Source organism: Pezoporus wallicus, unplaced genomic scaffold, assembly GCF_028554395.1.
Source record: "Pezoporus wallicus isolate ANWC-B61680 ecotype Strahan unplaced genomic scaffold, APGP_CSIRO_Pwel_v1 contig_4901, whole genome shotgun sequence".
NCBI classification, from domain to species: Eukaryota; Metazoa; Chordata; class Aves; order Psittaciformes; family Psittacidae; genus Pezoporus; species Pezoporus wallicus.
In genome coordinates, this window is record NW_026640354.1 from 5,499,180 (window position 1) to 5,519,114 (window position 19,935).

Genomic DNA, 19,935 nt, shown 5'->3' on the forward strand with positions numbered 1-19,935 from the left:
TCTTTGTTCTCACAACTGTGTTTTTACAGTATTCTGGGACATAAATTTGTGGTATTTTTCTCACCTCTGTCACCATTATCACTAAAAGTAATGTTTGTATCACTTTGCACTTCTCTAACATCTTTAGTGGCAGTTTGTATTTCCATGCACTGACTCACAGTAAGCCTTACTACTCTTGTCATATGTCTGAGAAATTCTGGAATCATGTTGATTGCCTGTAGTTGGTCAGGCAGTCTGGGATGGAGCTAATTTTCTTCATAGCAACCCATACGGTGCTGTGTTTTAAACTGATGTCCAAAGCAGTTGCTAACGGAGGGATGTTTTGACAGTTGCTGAACAGGGCTTAGACAGCATCGGGGCCTTCTCTATTTCTTGCTCTTACCCTCAATGAGTTGCCTGAGGCTGGGAGGGGACACAGCTGGGACAGTTTATCCCAACTGACTAAAAGGATATCCCATCCTATGTAACATCATGCTCAGGATGTAAACCAGGGGGAAGTTTTTCCAAAGTAGTCATTGCTCAGGCTGGGCAATGGTCTGCTGGTGATGAGTGACTATTTTGCATAATTTTAATTTTATCTTTTTTTTTTTTTCATTTACTAAACTCTTCAGGCAGTAGAAGTATCTGGTTTACAAATTACAGGAAACTATACTGAAAGGTACTCCAGCAAGAAAACAGTCATAGAGAGTTATATGTTTTCTCTAATCTTTCAATGAAGGGAATGTTGAAATAAGAGGATGTTGAAATAATTCCTCATTGAATCTTAACTCAGGGCTGCATAAATGCTCTCACAGTTGATAGCCTCCTGATCTGACTCGAATTACAGGAAGATACTTGTGCATGATAATATTTAACCAAGAAAAACAGAAGTATTCAAAATAAGAATTATCCCAGGCTTCAGCAGAATAAAATCTGGAACATTTGATCTCTTTATTATAAAAGCTTAGCATGGTGTCAGACAAAAACAGGAGAAAAATGGCTAGACACAATCCTCTCCCAGCCACCATGATCTTGCAGGTGAGTTTTTAGTCTTTCACTGCCTTTCTAAAGTTTAGGGAATTTGTATCTTCTTTGATCCTCTTCTCCTCTCCATTACCACTGAGCTCAGGTTCTCTGCCGTGTCCTCCTAACAGCAGTTTCAGTTCCTCTGCTCAGCTGCAGTCTGCTACTTCCTTGATATGCCTGTGGCCTGCCATCTGGGTTTTCTATGGAACTCTTGGGTTTCTTAACCAGGGCCCACTCTGTGGCTTCTTATGGAAATAAATCATATTTTTCCCTTTCTACAGGGGTAACTGTTATTCTTAAGGGAACATAATATTAGCTTAAAATAGAAGCAAATATAATATGCAGCCTATTGCAGCAGCACACTGATACAAGACAGTCTAGGAGGACCCTAGGAGCACTTCTCCACTGTTAGTAAGACAAAGGTTTTTGCTGACAGCTACAATATCTGTAACTTGGTCTGTCCCTTCACTTGTAGTCAGTCACTCACTTTTCTTTTCCCAATGTGTTCAAATTTTAAGGAAGGTCCAACTCAGTTTGAGTTTTGGCAAGTTTTATTTCATCTTTATTTTCAGCTTTCTATTCTAACACATAAAATTCTTAGCTCTTTCTTTGTGTGTGTGTATGTTTGTGTTCTTCATTATTCCAAGTGCAGTCATCCAGCTGATGTCTGACATTTCTGCCACTTTAATCATGAAGTTTCACACCTCACATCTTTGATGTTTTCAGTTCTTTAACTGGTTCCTTCAATTTTGTACTTTTTCCTTCCAAAAGAGAAAATCTTCATAGTTTTGTTTGTCTAGGCTCTATATAAATTATAGTGATTCCTATTTGCTCCTTCCAGAGTTAATCTGGGTGACTAGTTTTTCTATAGTGTCCTTGACATTTATCAAACTAAACTAAAATATAACGTATCACCATCTTTTTCAGTCTGAGTGCACATTTGATGAATTAAAAAAAAAAATATTTTGCTGAAGAATAGAGATTCTATCAAAATCAAAAAATTTGGTTTCCTGTTATGTGTGCTAAGTTAGTCTTATAGTTGTGTGATTTCCTCTAGAACCTGCTTCTCTAATAATGTTAATGGTCTTTCTCTGCATTCCTTCTCACTACCAAGATTTTCTCTTCTCATTGATCTTCTACATACAAATTTCCAATATTTCAGTAATAATAAATTGACTTTGTAGATCTTGGCAGCTTTGACATTTCACTGTGTTGTTTCATTTCTTTTCCCAACTGCAAGCAATGTAGCAGAGGCAATTTTTATAGAAAACTATAGTAAGTGGAGTCCATTTCTGATCCCTGGCAAATAAGCCCTTCAGTGCTGCTTGCTTAACAGCATCACTTCGAACTAAATATCTAAATGTACCTATTGGGCACGCAGAGAATAGCTGAGCCTGAAAGACAGTCGAATAACACATTTGCCAAGCCAGTAGGAAGTGCACTCAGCTCAAAGGTAGAAACCAACTAACCTCTTGTAATATAAAGAGAGTCAGTATTAAGAGAGGAACATGGTGATCACATTGTGAATTTCTGATTTTTGGTGTGCATCATAAAAGCAAGAAAGGAACAAAGGAATTGGCAGCTTTTATACATGAAACCACGGGAAATGTAACTCTTATTTTCTGTTCTTTCATTTAGAAGTGAAAGAATAGAGGAACTTTGAAGAACATTAGCATAAAATCATTAATTTCCTACTTTGTTAGTATTACTTCTTCATGTGATGACTCCTTATCAGATGCTAGAACAGGTGGTGAAGACATTGTTTCCTCATCTTGCTTCACCCTTCTTGCCTCTTTTTTGCTTTTTCTCTTGCGTACGGGGGCAACCGATATTGGTACAAATTGGTCCTCTGATTTAGTGTCCTGGGTTCAGCAGTAGCAGTCATGTTTTTTTTTTCCTTTGTGTTAGCTGGTGCAATGCTGTGTTTTGTCTTCCAGCCTGAGAACAGTGTTGGTGAAGCCGATGTTTTCAGTTGTTGCTAAGTGATGTTTACCCTGACCAAGCACTTTGTGAGGCTCATGCTCTGCCAGGGAGGAGGGGAAGCCGGGAGGAAGCAGAGATGGGGCACCTGACCCGGGCTAGCCAGGGAGGTATTCCATACCACAGCACGTCATGGCTGGGGTGGGGGGTGACTGGGAGTTACCCGGAAGGACACGGGCTTCCGGGTGGAACTCGTTTTCTTGGCCGGTGGTATCGTATTCTCTTCCTTTGTTATTTTCCCTTATCATTGTTGTAGTTGATAGTAGCGGTGGTGATTTGTGTTGTACATTGGTTGCTGGACTGTTCTTGTCTCAACCCGTGGGAGCTGCACTTTTTCGATCCTCCTCCCCGTTCCTCCGGGAGTGGGGAAGGGGAGAACCCCGGTGGGGGGGGGACACGGACCTCGATTGTTGTCAGCTCGGCACCACTCACTGGGAGTGAGTGAACAAGTTACCTGACTGGGTTTAAACCACGACATTTAGCTGCAGTCATTTTCAGTGTGGTTTGAGTAGCGACTGTACTTGTCGCTGGGGGTGGTGTAGCTGCTGTGCTTGTAGCTGGGGTAGCTGCGCTTTCTATTGCAGTCGGACTTTGAGTAGCTCGTATACTTGTCGCTGGGGTAGTTGCACTCTCAATTGCAGCCAAAGTTCGGGTAGCGACTGTATTTGTCACTGGAGGTGGTGTAGATGCTATGCTTGGAGCTGGAGTAGCTGTGCTGACTGTTGCTTTGCCCTCAGATCCACCGACATTCTTTTCCTTTTGAAGGTGCTGGATAGTGTTGAACAAGGCCCTGTAAGCATAGGCCAAGCCCCAGCACGTTGCCATGATTTGTCCATCTCTGGTATGGCCAGAATGACAACACACCTCATTTAAGTGTTTTACTAATTCTTCTGGATTTTGCAGTTGTTCGGTGGTGAAATTCCAAAGTACTGGAGGGGCCCACTGACCTAGATACTTGCCCATACTATCCCACACACCCTGCCACTCATGGCTGTCCAGCCTCAGGGAAAATCTCTTGGTCCTCCTATATCATCATCTAACCCCAGACAAGACCCAAACCTGACTCTGCTTAACTCTTGAAATCAGACGAAATGGTCGTGGGCAAAACACACTCTGTATGTGTGCCAACATGGTGATCCCCATCACAATATGCAGGCAGGTCTCAACAGCATTAAAAGGTCATTCAAAAACTTCAAAACTCTCAAATGATGCTGTAAACAGTTGGGGGGGGAAGGGGGGGCCAGGGATGGGATGGGACGGGACGGGGGGCTGGGAGGGTAAAAGAATGTCTCCTTCATAGGTTGACCACCCAAGAAGAAGAAAATATATGTGTAATTGCTAAGCACTTTTATTATATACCTCCCAAAGTATAAAGGTGGTGACCACACGGGGAACATAAGCCAGATCAGTTTCATGATCAATGATTCTATTGTATTACAAGTCATTACCATAAAATACAGTGAGACAAGAACCTTAGATCAAGCCCCACACTTGAAAAACACCAAAACAGCAAATACCAGCTGTAAGTAAGGTATGATATACTGAAACTGTGAGATCAAGAGAAATAACTTTGAGAGCAAATAAATCAGCATTATGATGAGTGGCTATTAATCTAAAACAATGAATGCTTATCAGAAATAGGATTAGAAACACTCCGGTCAGATCTGTCGTTATCTCAACCCCTTGTGCCCCACGTTGGGCGCCAAGGAGCTCTTGTGGTTTAAACCCAGAACCCAGTCAGCCACACAGTTTCTACCCCCCCCCCCCCCCCCCCCCCCCCCGCCGATCCCAGAGGGATGGGGAGGAGAATCGAAAGAATGTAAGTCCCACGGGTTGAGATAAGAACAGTCCAGTAACTAAGGTATAACACAAACCACTGCTGCTAGCACCAATGACTATAAGGATAAGGGAAATAACAAGGGAAGAGAATATGATACCACTTCCCAAAACGAGCCCGACTGAGAAAAGAGAGAATGTCCTTCCAGGTAACTCCCAGTTACCTCCCCGGGCATGACGTGTTGTGTTATGGAATACTTTGGCTAGTTTGGATCAGGTGTCCTATCTCTGCTTCCTCCCAGCTTCCCCTTCTCCCTGGCAGAGCATGAGACTCAGAAAATCCTTGGTCAGAGTAAACATTACTTAGCCATAACTAAAAACATCGGTGTTATTAGCACTGTTCCCATGCTGAAAGTCAAAAACACAGCACTGCACCAGCTACTAAGAAGGAGAAAAATTGACTGCTACTGCTGAACCCAGGACAGTTGTGAATGCTCCACCCCTGGCAGTGTCCAAGGCCAGGTTGGACGGAGCATTGGGCTCTATGGTTTAGTGTGACACATTGCTGCCCATGGCAGGGGGGGTGGAATTAGATGATCTTAAGGTCCTTTCCAACCCTAATCATTCTATGATCTAGTTAAAAGAGATTCACTTAACCACAGCATGGTTGAAGTTAACCAGGAGATACCACAGCTTACATGATATGTTATTTTTCTCTTCCCTACCACTTTTTATTGGTTGTTACTTGAGATATAGGGTACAGGTTCAGTGCTTGGTGAAGATGATTCTTTACTCTCATCTAACATTTCTGTTTCTAGGAGAAAGTTAGTGGTGGAAGGGAAATTTTTATTTTTTTTTCCCCATAGTCAGATGTGGCAGTAGAAGCCTCAATTCCTGCAGGATAGCGGAAAAGAGGGTTCAGAGCCCTCTGAGTACCAGGTCTCTATACTGTTATTAATGACACTTGTAGTCTCTGTGGAGACAGAATAGAAAACTAAATGCTGTTAGTTTGGTAAGATGTATATCGTATGACCAACTTTTTAATATATAATTATAAAGGCTTTTAATAGCCTTAAAAAAAATGTGACAGCTGAAAGTTTTTTCAACCAGAAGGAATGTGCTGCAGAAAGAATACAAATGCTCTGGAATCTCAAGAAAAGGAAAGGGCTGACCCTGTGGTGTTTCCCCTGAATAATAGCCTGAGGTATGTTGAGAGTAAAAATAAAAGAGGTAAGATTTCATCTTTAGAAGGGTAGAGCAGCATTAAGGTTTAAAGCAATTCTTGGGAGGGAGGGGAAGGAAATCAGCTCCAGGACCTGAGTCATAGGAACAAGTAAGGAATCTATTTAGAATCTGCCATGCATATTTAATTATTTTAGTACTTGTTTCATATATTTTTTAAGTGAAGAACTTGTTTCATACTTCCAGTTTTCTCATCTGAATCGTCTAGTGCAAAATACAGATTCATGTGAATTTGACCCTTTTGTCTACTCTGGCTTTCCCGGGCACTATCAACTCCAAATAAAATTTGTAAATGCTGTAGGCAAGGCCTCTAAGAAAATGAAATTCAGGACAATTATGAGAATCTCTGGATTAGGCAAATATATGAATAGTATACAAGTCAAGGTGGAGTAGATAGAATTGAGAGCTAGAACAAAAGGAAGTATTCCACATAAGCCTCCATCTGCCTCTGGCAATGAGTAGGCAGTACAGAGAAAGTTCCCAGCCCTGGGGAAACACATACTGTCTTGAGTCTCAGGACTGTGACTCTCAAACTGGAAATTCAAGCTAAACCAAATAATTAGGTAACTGAATCCAACTGCTTACCTCACACCTTTGCTAAAGGTTTTTATTTCCTCAGGAGAGATGATGAAATAGGTCATGGGTCTAGTTCTCAGTCATGCCAATTTAAACTGCCATTAATCTCAATCTATGTTAATATCATGAATTATAAATACTTTTTCCTATTCTGTTACATTTGTCACATGGGCAGTAGCATTTATCTGAAAGACAGTGCAGACAACAGTGAGTAGTAACCTGTCAGCTGTCTCATCAAAAATTGATAAAGGTTTTAAATTTTTACTCATTGGTAGAGTTTATTGTGTTTGGAACACACAAAAAATAATCGCCTTATCTTACTATAATAAGACAATTCAATCATTTTGGAGCTACATGGATATTTACCTTCTTCACACATCATGGTTAATGTTTTTATGATTGTCTATTGTAGGTACACCTCTGGTAACAGAAATACATGTGACTAACATCTTGGTGACCTTGGAATGCATGCACTCTTCTAAACAACTTGTGAGGTGTCAGGCAGCTCTCCTTGTTACCATGTTCCTAACACTGCAAACTATAGAATACAAGTTCTCACCTGGTCCTGATAGCTTAAATACACTACACTGTTAGATTTAGGATTCTCTAAGTACATAATCACAAGAATTTCTGAAGACTTTTTTCTTGTGTCCTGGGTTCAGCAGTAGCAGTCATTTTTCTCCTTCGTGGTAGCTGGTGCAGTGCTGTGTTTTGACTTCCAGCCTGAGAACAGTGTTGGTGAAGCCGATGTTTTCAGTTGTTGCTAAGTGATGTTTACCCTGACTAAGGACTTTGTGAGGCTCATGCTCTGCCAGGGAGGAGGGGAAGCCGGGAGGAAGCAGAGACAGGGCGCCTGACCCAGGCTAGCCAAAGAGGTATTCCATACCACAGCATGTCATGCCCAGGGTGGGGGATAACTGGGAGTTACCCAGAAGGACACGGGCTTCTGGGTCAGACTCATTTCTTGGCCAGTGGTATTGTATTCTCTTCCTTTGTTATTTTCTCTTATCATTGTAGTTGGTGGTAGCGGTGGTGATTTGTGTTGTACATTGGTTGCTGGACTGTTCTTGTCTCAACCCGTGGGAGTTGCACTCTTTTGATCCTCCTCCCTGTTCCTCCGGGATCTGGGAAAGGGGAGAGCCTGGGGGGGGGGGGGGGGGGGGGGGGGGGGGCCTCAATTGCTCTCAGCCCAGCACCACTCACTGGGAGTGAGTGAACAAGCTGCCTGGCTATGGTTTAAACCACGACATCTTGTCTCTCCCTTCTTTACCTGAGAACTTTCAACTTTCTTAGAACTGGCAAAATTAATCCCTTCTGAATACCATATACTTCAGTTTACGTTCATAAAAAACAAAAAAACAAAAACAAACCTATTTTGCTGGAATATTTTAGCTTTTATATCCATTTTTTCTTTCTGAAGTCCTCAAGATATTCCAGGTAAATACAGTCATTCTCCCTGAAACATAAATGTTTCCTCCTTATGCCAGAGTTAGCCTGGCCATCGTCTAAGTATTAATTCCTTTGACATGTAGATGTTTGTTTTAGATAAAGCATTATCTCTTCTAGTTCAGACAGATGTACAACTGCTTGCTTCAATCTTTTTTTGTAACTCAACATTAATGATTCAATAACAAGTGTTTCACACTGAATCCTGTTTTATGTATCACAGAATGCCTTTAGTTGAAACTGACCCTAAGGATCATCAAATGCATCACTGCATAAACATATATACTTGATATAAACATCTCGCGGGTTACATGTTTGTAGGTCTGAGCTATTGGTTATTGATTGGACAAGAGCCAGAACTACTGGCTTGACTGGAAACTGGTTCATGCTGTTAGGCTCCAAAATTTTTTCTCTGATGTGCTGTAATACTGTATTATATTAGAATAGCAGAGTGTTTAATATGTCTAACTTTAGCATCACTCTGAAAAGCTGACATGCAGGGGACTGAGTTGATTTCCACAGTCAGTTGATAGGGTCTGTACTAGTTAAGAAGTACAAGTCTATTTTCCAAATTTCACTCAACCTGTTCTAGTTGTCTCAGGTCAGTATATTTTCCACCTTGTTCATGGGCAAGGTATTGTACCACATCAATAAGAGAGAATTAGATAAATTACAATAGTTGAGCTTATGAAGAATAGCAAACACAGTAAGTAAATCATGCATTATGCTTGTAAGTGTAAACACTGAAATTGTTGACAAAAAAGCCAGATATTGATAGCTATAAAACTCAGGGAAGTCCTTCCTTACTTAATGATTCTCCATAGCACTTCTGAAACGCAACATTTCATTTCCTTAACTCCAAGGCAAGAGCGAGGTATAAGGATCTTGGCCAGGGACAAACTTTCATAAAATTGGCAATGGAATTTCTCAGTACCCTTGAATCTTTCAGACTTACTGACTTTAATTAATCCTTTGTGGCTTAATGAACCATTTTCAGCCAGAATAAACTGGCAGAATCATAGGAAATTGACAGTGAAACACCCTAAAATATTACATTGCCAGTCACTTTAGAAAAAGAAACTATGAAAGAGGAATGTGAATATCTGCTACATGGTGAGCTGGCTCCATTAGAGTCTGGGACTAGGCAGATGACCAGCCTGGTTCCCACTGTAGGATGCAGCAGCCCAGGAGGTGTTTTACAAATTTAATATGAGAGGATAGCCTCAGTTCCCTGCCCTAAAGTACAGGAGACCGGAAGAACTCCTGACTTGCTGATTTCACATATGGGAGAACTACCAGGGCTGCAAGTTTTGAAGCCCCTGATTTAGGTTGTTAAAACAAATGAGGAATGAGGAGCACAAATGTAAATCTCTTCCACCCTAGGCAGTTTGGGGATGGGTTTTTTTCCCACTCTGCTGCCTGTTTTATGATGCTTTACCACTCTTGTTTCATGAAAGTCTTATGATAAGGTTCAATATCCATGGTAGATGTCAGTGCAGATTCAGAATAATAATAGTTTATTTTAAAAAAAGTCGTTAGAGCAGCTACATGGAAAAAAAGAATCTTAACTTACTTCTTAACCCCTTTTTAGTTGTGTTTAGTTGTGGTTTTTATTTGTGTTAGTTTAGTTGTGTTTAATTCTGAATTAAAATGATTCTTTTGATGTTTAGCTCAAAACCACAGTTTCAGTGTAAAAATGTATTGTATTAACATATTGATTAAATAGAACTTTGATATTTTGCATAGGTTTAGTGTTTCATATAATAACTACTACTGCTCAGTATGTAGGAAAGGTTTCAGTTCTTTTGTGTTTCATCCACTTTATTGTATATATGGTGGCATGTAAGTAGTTTTACAAGTATACCTTCTCATTTTTGCTTCCCATTTCTGTACTAGTAGAGAAGCTGAAGCAATATTCCTTCTCCCATATGTTAAATGTTTTTTTACTTTTGCTTTCACAACCAATCCCACTTCATTTTTAACAAACCCTTTAAAATTTGGTTGCTTGAAGAGACTGGGAAATTCTATCTATAGCATGTTCCCTCAAATGCAGTTTAAGTGCTTATTAAATGGAATACAAAAGCAGAATAAGGTCCTGTTGGATTAAACATGTTCTGTTTGCCTTGGTGTTATTTGGTAGTCCATACAGTTTTATTTTGTGCTGCATTTAATTTTAACTGAGAAACATGGGTTGTAAAATGACTTTTCTTAAAGACTGAATTCTTTAGGTAGGAAAGAACACCACCACCCCCATGGAATTTTGGGTTTGGGTTGGGTTTTTTTTAAGTTTAATTTTGGTTTTCTGATCTGTTTTTTAGTGGTTATGATCCTGAAGTTCAGCTGCAGTAGGTTTCAACCAGATTAAACCCAATATGGTTAGTCAAATTTGTTGCTTTTTTGGACAATCTGAAGAGAATACAGAGTTGAGAGTAGAACTTGCTTAATTTCAAAGTTTATTATGGCCATTTCATATGATTCTAACCCCTATCAAGAACCAGAACAGTAATAGAGAAACTGTTATCTCATGGTTGATTTTTATCTTTGAGTTCTGCTTAATTTCCAAACTGTTCAAAATATTGTTAGTAAATATAAATAAAAACGTTCCTAGAGCATTTGAAAATGTGTAACCAGGCCATTTTGTTTATGTTTAAAATACTGTAATTTGAAGAAGTTCATCTCTTTGACTCCTGTGAGATGTCTGATTGATTTTGGAGTCTGATTTGAAGAACTCTGCAAATAATGAAGACATGAAAGATTACTGAAATGTGTATCCTGGTACATTGTAATATCTGTAGTAAGAATTTTTCAGATATATAAAATTTGTCTTGGCTGGAGACAAATGAGGAAGGATTGTGCTCTGCTTTGTTTTCTTTTGAATTAATTGTGATTTTTCTTATAAATGCTCTGATCATAAGCCAAAAACTCATTATATTATTTATGAATCTGGAGATAAATAACAGCAAGCAAGCTCATTACACAGGGAACTCAGTTCTAGGTTAATTCTACCTAACAGGAGCTTCAATTTGGTCTAGTGAGTAAAGGATGTTAATAAATGGTTTGGCATATATGTGTGAACTTTTCCTACGAAGTAAGTATCTGTACTCATTTTTGGCAGGCATAAAGGGCATTTAAAGAGCGTGGTAACTATATGTCAAACATATCTGCATAGTTTCTGAATAGTGAATTGTGTTAAATTAAATTTCTGGTGTTGCTATGACCCTGACATTTTCAGGCAATTTAAGTATTACAGATTGTCAGCATATTGATGTATTTTTGGAAATGGAAGGAAATCCAGCTACATGTAAAGTCTACATTTTGATACTCTGTTAATCACAAATGAGTATCTATTCTCAAAAATAGTAAAATAAAAGCTGTTTACTTTTGATTTTTAATAAATAGTCCTTATTCCTAAATATAAGAAGACACTGGGTGTTTTTTATTGACAGCATAGCAGTTCAAAGGCAAGTAATTGTTTGACCAGAGTTTTTATGGGTGGCACTAATTATAAAACAAAGTGGTTTAATATTACTTTAGAGGAATGCATTGCATTCAAAATGTTCACATATCAGTGTAAGAGAAATTATTAGGAACCCAATCAGTACGTTTGGTTTGGGGGAAGGAAACCATGTTGTTAAAATATTCACTGATAATAGTGCTCGGGGAAATACAGAGGTAATTTTTTTTATTCCCAAACCAAGCAATTAATTTGCTGTTCAGTGTGCAAAATGGATCATAGGTTGCCATAGTGAATTTTTCGTATACCACCTGACATTCAGATTCTTGAAAGAACTTAGCTAGGCACAGTAGCTCTGGTAAATATTAAAACTGTGTTGTATCTGGCCTCTGCATTTATTAGTTCCTTTTGTTTTCTATTTGTTTGTTTGTTTGTTTGTTTTTACAATCCCAAGTATCAGAGCTTGGCTTTTCTTGGAAAACACCATGGTGTGACTGGAACAATCATAATTAGGATTTAGCGAAACTTCATTGTTGGTGAGGGAGAGAAGAAGCAGCAGAGCTATAACAATATTAAAACATGTTTAATTTTTCAATTTTTTAAGCAATATTGTGGGTCCCATGTCATTTCCAACTCAGTATCTTTAACTTTCTGTCTGTATTCATATTAAATTTGCAATAGATTCTGAATTCTGTTAATTTGAAAATTATTTACTATTCACAAAAGGCAGGGAAAAAAAAAAGAAAGAAAAGAATAACAAGTTTCTGTTATAAAAAGGTAATGTGAAACCTAGTAGGACACACATTTTAAAAGATTTTCTGGTGTCATTTGTCTTGATAATGGCAGCAAAAGCCGACTGCTGAGTATAAGACCTGGCAGTCCATCACACTTATTTCTTTGCCAAAATGACGGTCAAGAAAGGAAGAAAGATTATCTTCTATTGTCTGTAATCAATATCAGTAGTCAGCTCTCATGGTATATCATTGTTCTCTCAACATCATGGTAGCATTGTTCTCTCAACATCTGAAGTGTATCTTTGAAAAGGGGCATATTCATATCCAGTCTTTGAGCGAGGGTTTTATTTCTTTCTAAGCTCCAGGAAGCCTGAGTGCAATCCTCTAAAACATGTTTACTACACAGAGATATGATCTTCCTCATTCCAGCACTTGAACTTTTCTGACTTTAAATGCCACATTAAACAGTTACATAACTTTCCACATTGTTGCACTGCAGTAACGTATTGCATTGTGGTAACATAGTAATGCGTTTCCAAGTCTTAACTGCCCTTAAGCTTTTGCTGCTAAAGGAATAAACAACGAGCTGTTAGTGAACTTCTCTGATCCTTCCCATGGGCTGGAAGGCCCGTTCATTTTATTTATTGTACAGCATGTCAAGGTGTTATCTTACAGAGTGTCTGAACAGTGCAATGTGCCTTGCTTCAGCTGTGTTGTGTTTGCGCAGCGTATCTCTCTGCTGGGAGGGAGAGATTTCTCCTTTTCCAAGAGAACTGGAAGTAGCTTTTGGCTGCCACAGGCAGAAAGCCTTTGGGAGAAAAGAGGCTGGGGCAGTCCTGAGAGGAGCAGGGCTCTTTCTTAAAGCTTGGAAGTGATTCTCAGCCACCTTGTAGAAGTGATGGCAAAAAGGAAATTTTCCTTGTGACCCAGAAGCAGCTGTATGCACCTAGAATGCCAAATGCTTTTTACACTGAAGTCACTGAGCTTTTTAAAAAGGAAAGTGTCCTCCCTGCAAAGGTGGACAAGGGAAGTGGGAAATATATCTATCACCCTGCACATCAGAAATCTATTAAATGGTTGCCATGTTCTAATTTAGGATTTTGTATTATAGTAAACATAGTTTTAAAACATTTCAGCCTCTCAGAATCTCTTTTGCCTTTAAAGAAAATGGAAGGTGGTTTTACTTCAAGGCTCTGGACAGAGCATGGAGCCATCACAATGTGAAATGCGCTTTACTGGCTGGTAAGGAAGAAGGTGAATATACAGGCTAGAGGCTACCGTTCTTTTTGTGATGCTTAATGATGAGAAAAGAGATAAGGAAAACTGTTCTGGAAAAATGTCTTCCATTAATTCGAACAAATTTTTACCCCATTTAGACTCGTACTGTCCACAACATCCTATGGAGGAGCTCCTCAGCTTAATTTTGAGGAGTATGAAAAGTACACCCTTTATCTTGCTTTGATCTTCACACGTATTTATATAATTTCATGTCCTTTTGACCCTGTATAGTGAGAAACTGTGAAAACACTTTATTCATCTGCACACCATTCTGTTCTAACTCTCCTTGATGATGGGTTTCCCTGAGTAAAGATTCCTAGTCTGTATAGTCACTGTCCAGAAATTCTCATATGTATCGCCATCCTCACATACCTTATAGTTTTTGCATGTTGTGAAATCATCGTCTCAAAAATTTTGGGTTTTTTTTTGCTATCCTGAGTAACATGGGAAACAGAGCCACTTGTCAATATTCTGAAGAGCATGGACGCTAATACAGATTGCTGAGGGAATTTCTGGGGACTCTCCATACTGAGAAAGCTCACTGTTTATTACCAATGTTTATGCTTCTGTTTTACCCATTCTCTTAATATGTCGAAGGCTTTAGTTGTTATCCCAGGGTGACCAAGTTACTTTAGAATCTTTTAGCATAGAAACTTGTTAAAAGCCTTTTGGAAATCAAAGGCTATGTGCCAAGGCATCCTTTTTACGTATTCAGTGTTCCTCCTGTGAGTTACAATTTTCCTTTTCAGAAACCATCTCAGCTGTTCCCCAGTATGTTATGTTCATCTACATATCTGTTAATTCTGTTTTTTTTTTATAGCAGCTCTTAATGGTTTGTCTAGAATGGAACTGGGACTTACTGATGCTAGTTTGAGGTGTGCCTTTGTCCCTAGTCTTCTCCCCCTTTCCCAAATCATAAAAAAAAAAAAAAGGCAACCAAAAAAAAACCCCAAACAAACAAAAAATGAAACAAAACAAAACAAAAAATCCACATCTACTATTCCTGATGTTTGCATGCCATTTTAAGTGATGACCACAGTAATTTCCCATAGGACTTCTGTGCAAATATTGTTTGGTCTTTCTCTTTATAGATACTGTTAACTTTGGTAATTAATTTTAAAACATTTTTACAATAATAATTCAATTGAGACGGATCTCTGATGTATCCCTACTAAAAAGAGGTTCTGGCATGGGAAACTCCCAAAGCTCCTCTATGTTAAATTTTTATTTGATGAGTTTATTTACATTTCCTGCTAGAGCCTTATCTCTTTGAACACTCTTTTAGTCTTTGATGGTCTATTAGCCCTACAGCCTTTCTGGCAGGCTTACTGCTTCTATTATGTTTTAAAAAGTATTTAATGCTTGATATTATGCTTTTAGCAAGTTATTCCTCAAGACCTTTTATTTTTCTGCTTGCATCTAAACTTGACACTGCAGTGTTAAGGACCAAGCCAAGACTTGCTTCTCTTCCTATGGGCTTATGACCAGCATCCTTTTAGGTGCCTAAGGTCATACCTTCTTCCACTGATGCTGTCTTTTCTTCCTGAGTAATCTCCCAAGACCTCATTCAACTGTTTCAATGATTTTCATCTTCATGGACAGTTCTGGCAGTATTTTCGTATTATTTTGGCATGAAATTTATTATATAAAGTATTGAGTCTTATGTGGCCCCAAAGACAGGGACACATGATCTGGTGTGACCAGGAACTTATCCAGCAGTCTAGTCCATAAAGACTCAGTACTTGTACTATTTTGAGTGGTTTGTTTATACGTTATAATTATAATGTCTACCAACATATTGTGTCAGTGTGATTTGTTTAGATGGTGACATATGCATAAGAATTCATTCTCTGTTTTTTTTTCAGTGCCCCTACGATGATTCCCTTTTTTAGTAGCTCTTTAGGCATTTTTGAAACACAATTAATGGTACTAGACGTCCTTTGAGCAGGAAAGCAGTAAACTTAAAAGTAGACTTTTCAAAGCTTCCTTGTTTACCATTCTCCATGACCTGTGATCATCTATAAAAAATAAATACCTAATTAAATCCGCTTTTGGCTGGTGTCTCACTATACCTGTTGGGCTGTCTGCATGTCCAAAACTCCATGAGTTTATTTTTAAGTAAGTCAGTACTGCTTATCTTGCTGTAACTTCTTTTCACTTTTTTGGTTTTTTTTAACAGGGTTTCATTAAATTAAAAATGGAGGTCGGGAGGGGTCTTCAGGAGTTAAATTATGTTGCAAAACTTTTGCAAAAAAATTAATTATTTTTTACACTGGTCACAATGACAGCAGGCAAAAGAACTGTGTGTTTTTTCTCCTTTGTAGATACCTGGACCTCTCTACAATTTCACTGGCTGTATACAAGTTATAGAAATTAATGATATGGGACCTTTCAACTTCTCTAGTGCTGTGGGAAGAAATAATGTTGACAATTGCAGGTAAACCACCTTCTGAGCCTTTTCTAATCAGAAAAAACTGTGTTGATTTTGCTTTCTTCCTTAAATAAGATGACTATTTTAGGTAATTTCAACAGTTTACCCATAAATACTGTAAATGTAACCATTTCAGAAAAACATATATATATATATATATGAGAGATATTATTCTTTCTTTTATGCTTCTGAAACATATTCTTTATGGAAGGTGCTTTTTGCAGAATAGTTCCATTAAGCTTGACAGTTTATTTAGAGTGTTTTCACCCACTGAATGCTGAAACATTATCTTGCTGTACTAAGCAAGATAATCGACAAGAAAATAGAAGAGTGGGAACTGGGGTGATGTTCTGGCTATGTTTCTACTTACGGTTTTGGGATTTCCATTAATCTTTTACCAAATACTGATAACTTGTTGCTACACTTATCTATATGAGATTGTGAAAAATGATAGAAAGTATTGTTTCTGAATACATAAAAAACCCACTAGGTTTTATTTTTTGTATATTCACATTGCTGTTGGTCATTTACTGATGGAAATAAAAGGCTAAACAGAGGCAATGGTGTAGATTAGGATTCTATTCTTTTTATAAAAGATTTAAATACAGGAAAGTGGAAAACGAAAGTAGAGGGGAGTTGCATTTGTAGATCATGAAGTCTTTCAAAACAGAATATGATTTTAATTGTAGGACATGTATGTCCAATATCCCTGGAGAATTTCATATAATCCTTTCTACATATGGCTTTAAATTTTTCCTCTAATATTTACAGAATATTTTAATTAATGTTCATGTGCTTATTTAAACAGTATGTTAGAAAGCTAGTGGTAACTGACTAGGTCATTAATGAAAAATCCATGAGATATGAAGTCTGCTTCCACTTCTACCACTTGTCCCTTCATGAATTTGCACACATCACACTCAAAGGTACAAAAGGATGGTAAACATCAAACCCATTATATAATAAACCACCTTACTCAAGCCCTAGATGTCTAAGCTTTTGCGTGTAAAACTTACTCGGAACGTAAGTTCAGCTTGTTACACCTGCACAGACCTGCCACCTCGATTTTTATTTAGAACAACAGCTCAGTGTCATGTCCTTGTCCAACCTTGACTAAGAAATCTTTACACCATTTGAGATCCCAAAGGCATTTTGTTTGGAAGATGTTCTCTGAGTGCATTTAACAAACTATTGTGGGCGTAAATCCTACACAATATACAGAACTCTGGCCTCTGTTGTGACAAATCCCAGCCCAGAAGGAAGCAATTGCTCCTCTCCTGAATTTCTGCACAGAGATTTTCCCTAGTGAGAACTGTGGTCTCCTCAAAAACAGGAGAATATACACTTGTCTGTGGAACTATGCCCCTTTGCAGAGCAGAAATTCATGGAGATGAAGGCAAGTGAGGAAGCTGCTTCATGCATTTAATTCAGGTGTTAACTTAGGGGGAAAATAATCTTCACTTCAAGAACTATTTATATATTAGAAATTAAATAATCATTGAAAAAAAAAACAAACATAAACCATCTCAGTTTTCTTCTCTGGTTAGGGTAGGAAATTGTTCTAGATTTGCACAGGTATTAGAGCTTTGGCGTCCCAAATCCTAAGCAAGATCATAGAATCATAGAATGGTTTGGGTTGGAAGGGACCTTAAAGATCACCTAGCTCCAGCCCCCTGCCACTGGCAGGGACACTTTCCACTAGGTCAGGTCGCTCAAAGCCCTGTCCGACCTGGCCTTGAACACTGCCAGGGATGGGGCAGCCACAACTTGTCTGGGAAACCTGTTCCAGTGTCTCACCACCCTCATGGTGAGGGGTTCCTAGTATCTAATCTAAACCTACCCTCCTTCAGTTTAAAGCCATTCCCCCTTGTACTATTACTAAAGCACTTTTTTTTTTCATTTTTTTTTTTAACTACTAGATAAAAGAGAGATAACTTCAAAACCAGAACTCTTAGTATCTTCTGTGCTTTCTTTCATTTGCCAAGAAGAATACTTTCTCTGAGATAGGTGTCTGCATCCTTGGGCTTTTTGACATTCTTTTTTCATTTTTTCCTATTGAGTAGTTTATATAACCATTCAGTTAAAAGCCAGTAGCTTTCAAGAAACAAGACCAATGAAGTTTGCTTTTTCCAGTCTGTGTATATAATGTATAGAGGGATATAGACAGGAGGAAGATGCCTTATAAGAAAATCTGGGTTTGTTTCTTTTTTAATTTCTTTAATATAGAATGCTATATTACCTATTCTAATCTATAGAATTATATTCCAAAATTATTGCATTTTGTATTGCTTCTGATACTTCCCTTTCCTACTTAGTCAATTAGCATAGAAATGTGTCTTTTACAGTATGATACAGACATTAAATTTTGCTTTATTTCAATTAGTGATTACAGTCTAGGGCTGTTTCTTGCAAATACTCACTGTGTATATGTAACAGATTAGGTAATTGAATTAACATGGTAAGTTTGTACAGATGAACTGTCGAAATAGTCTTGTACTTAAAGGGATGCTGGAAGGATGCTGGGCATTCTTAATCTTCTATTCTGGACAATATGCTCATTTTACCCCCCTGTTTATCTCAGAATGCTACAGATGAGCCGAACAGTGTTCAGCCCCATTCAGTCAACACAGAGCTGGCTCCATCCTGCTCCAAATCACAACTATTTCTGTCTGTGAAAAGCTGGGAAACAAGTGAAATTAAACTGAATTTCCCTCAGTGGCATGGCTGTCCCATAGGAGTGCACCACAGGGAAGCATGGCAAGCATTCTCATTACTCATTCTCTTCCTTATGACACAAAAATCTCATATCTGCCCATACATGGCAGCTTACGTTATCATTTGCTTTTCACTTTAGGTATAATCACCATGCATCCCGACCATCATCAGTCCTTAGATATAAATTCTGCTTCTCAGGAAGCATATAAGAATCCCAGCAGCCATTCTTTTTATTCAAGACAGGCTTGTTGGGAAAAGAAATTTTTGTTAAGAAGGAAGGAGAAATTGATGGAAGAAAGTTCCTTAAATATAGCAGTAATAGATTATATATGTTGCAAATATGAGTAGCTGGTGAATATTAGAAAGCCTGGTGTACTTATATTGTATTTTCAGACTTCATATGGTTCTGTTGATGCAATATTGCTGCAGTTGGAGCTGCCTGTCAGTAGAAGAGTACTCTACAATGTGGCTTTCAAAGCAATCCAATTTCTTTCTTTAAAAACCTTTCTGTGTTTATCATTCAGTAACACTACGTATTTCTGTTCTTGCTGTTGTAATTTGTCTTTAATTGACTTTCTACCTATCATCACCAGTTTGTAGGCTTCTAATTCTTTCGAATGCCCCTGCTTTTGCATATTTAGCCATACTCTAGTGGCATTCATTTACCCTGCTGGGGGATTTACTTCTTGGTTTCTCAGCAACATGGATTGCTTCATTATTTTGGTGTAGGAGGTCAGCCAAAGGGAGACATGCAGAAACTTCTTAAAGAGTATGGGTTTGTGAGTAAATTTTAAGGTTATGAATTTTTAATAGGTTTGAAATTTACTCAGATGTGTTCTGCCATTTTTTTAACTGGATCTATTTGAATTTTAAAATACCTAACAATGAGCTAATATGTGCAAAGAATATAGAGAGCTGTCACAACCAAATTTTCGAAACACTTAATTAACCTTTTGAAAACTATTGTCATCACTACTTCAGGACAAGTCAGTACCTTTCATATGTATATACTTCATGTTGCTTATCCCAGATATTAATGCCATTAAAGTTACTGTTTAAAAATCTTTGAGAATTACAAAATGTAAAAATTGAAGCCATAACATTAATTTCACTGTCATACGTATCTGACTATCTGCTTAACATACATTAAATATGTAGGACAAGTATGGTCTTTGTTCTTTCAGAATCTTGTACTGCAAATATCATACACTGCAAAGCAGGAAGAATTATTTGGTAGAACTAAATGGGAGATGGGAGCAACACAGAAGTTGCCTTTCATGGTGTTTTGGAAGCAGGTG

General features: G+C 38.2%; 1 protein-coding gene across 1 annotated transcript in view; it reads left to right on the forward strand.

The window, feature by feature from the left end:
- The window catches only part of EYS (eyes shut homolog), a gene marked incomplete at its 3' end in the record, with an annotated part of 771,151 nt that overhangs the window by 583,672 nt on the left and 167,544 nt on the right, over positions 1 to 19,935 (forward strand). Inside the window, exon 35 of the mRNA XM_057418821.1 lies at positions 15,816 to 15,928. Within this exon, the coding sequence (XP_057274804.1) occupies positions 15,816 to 15,928 (113 nt within the window). The remainder of the gene's footprint in view (positions 1 to 15,815; positions 15,929 to 19,935) is intronic.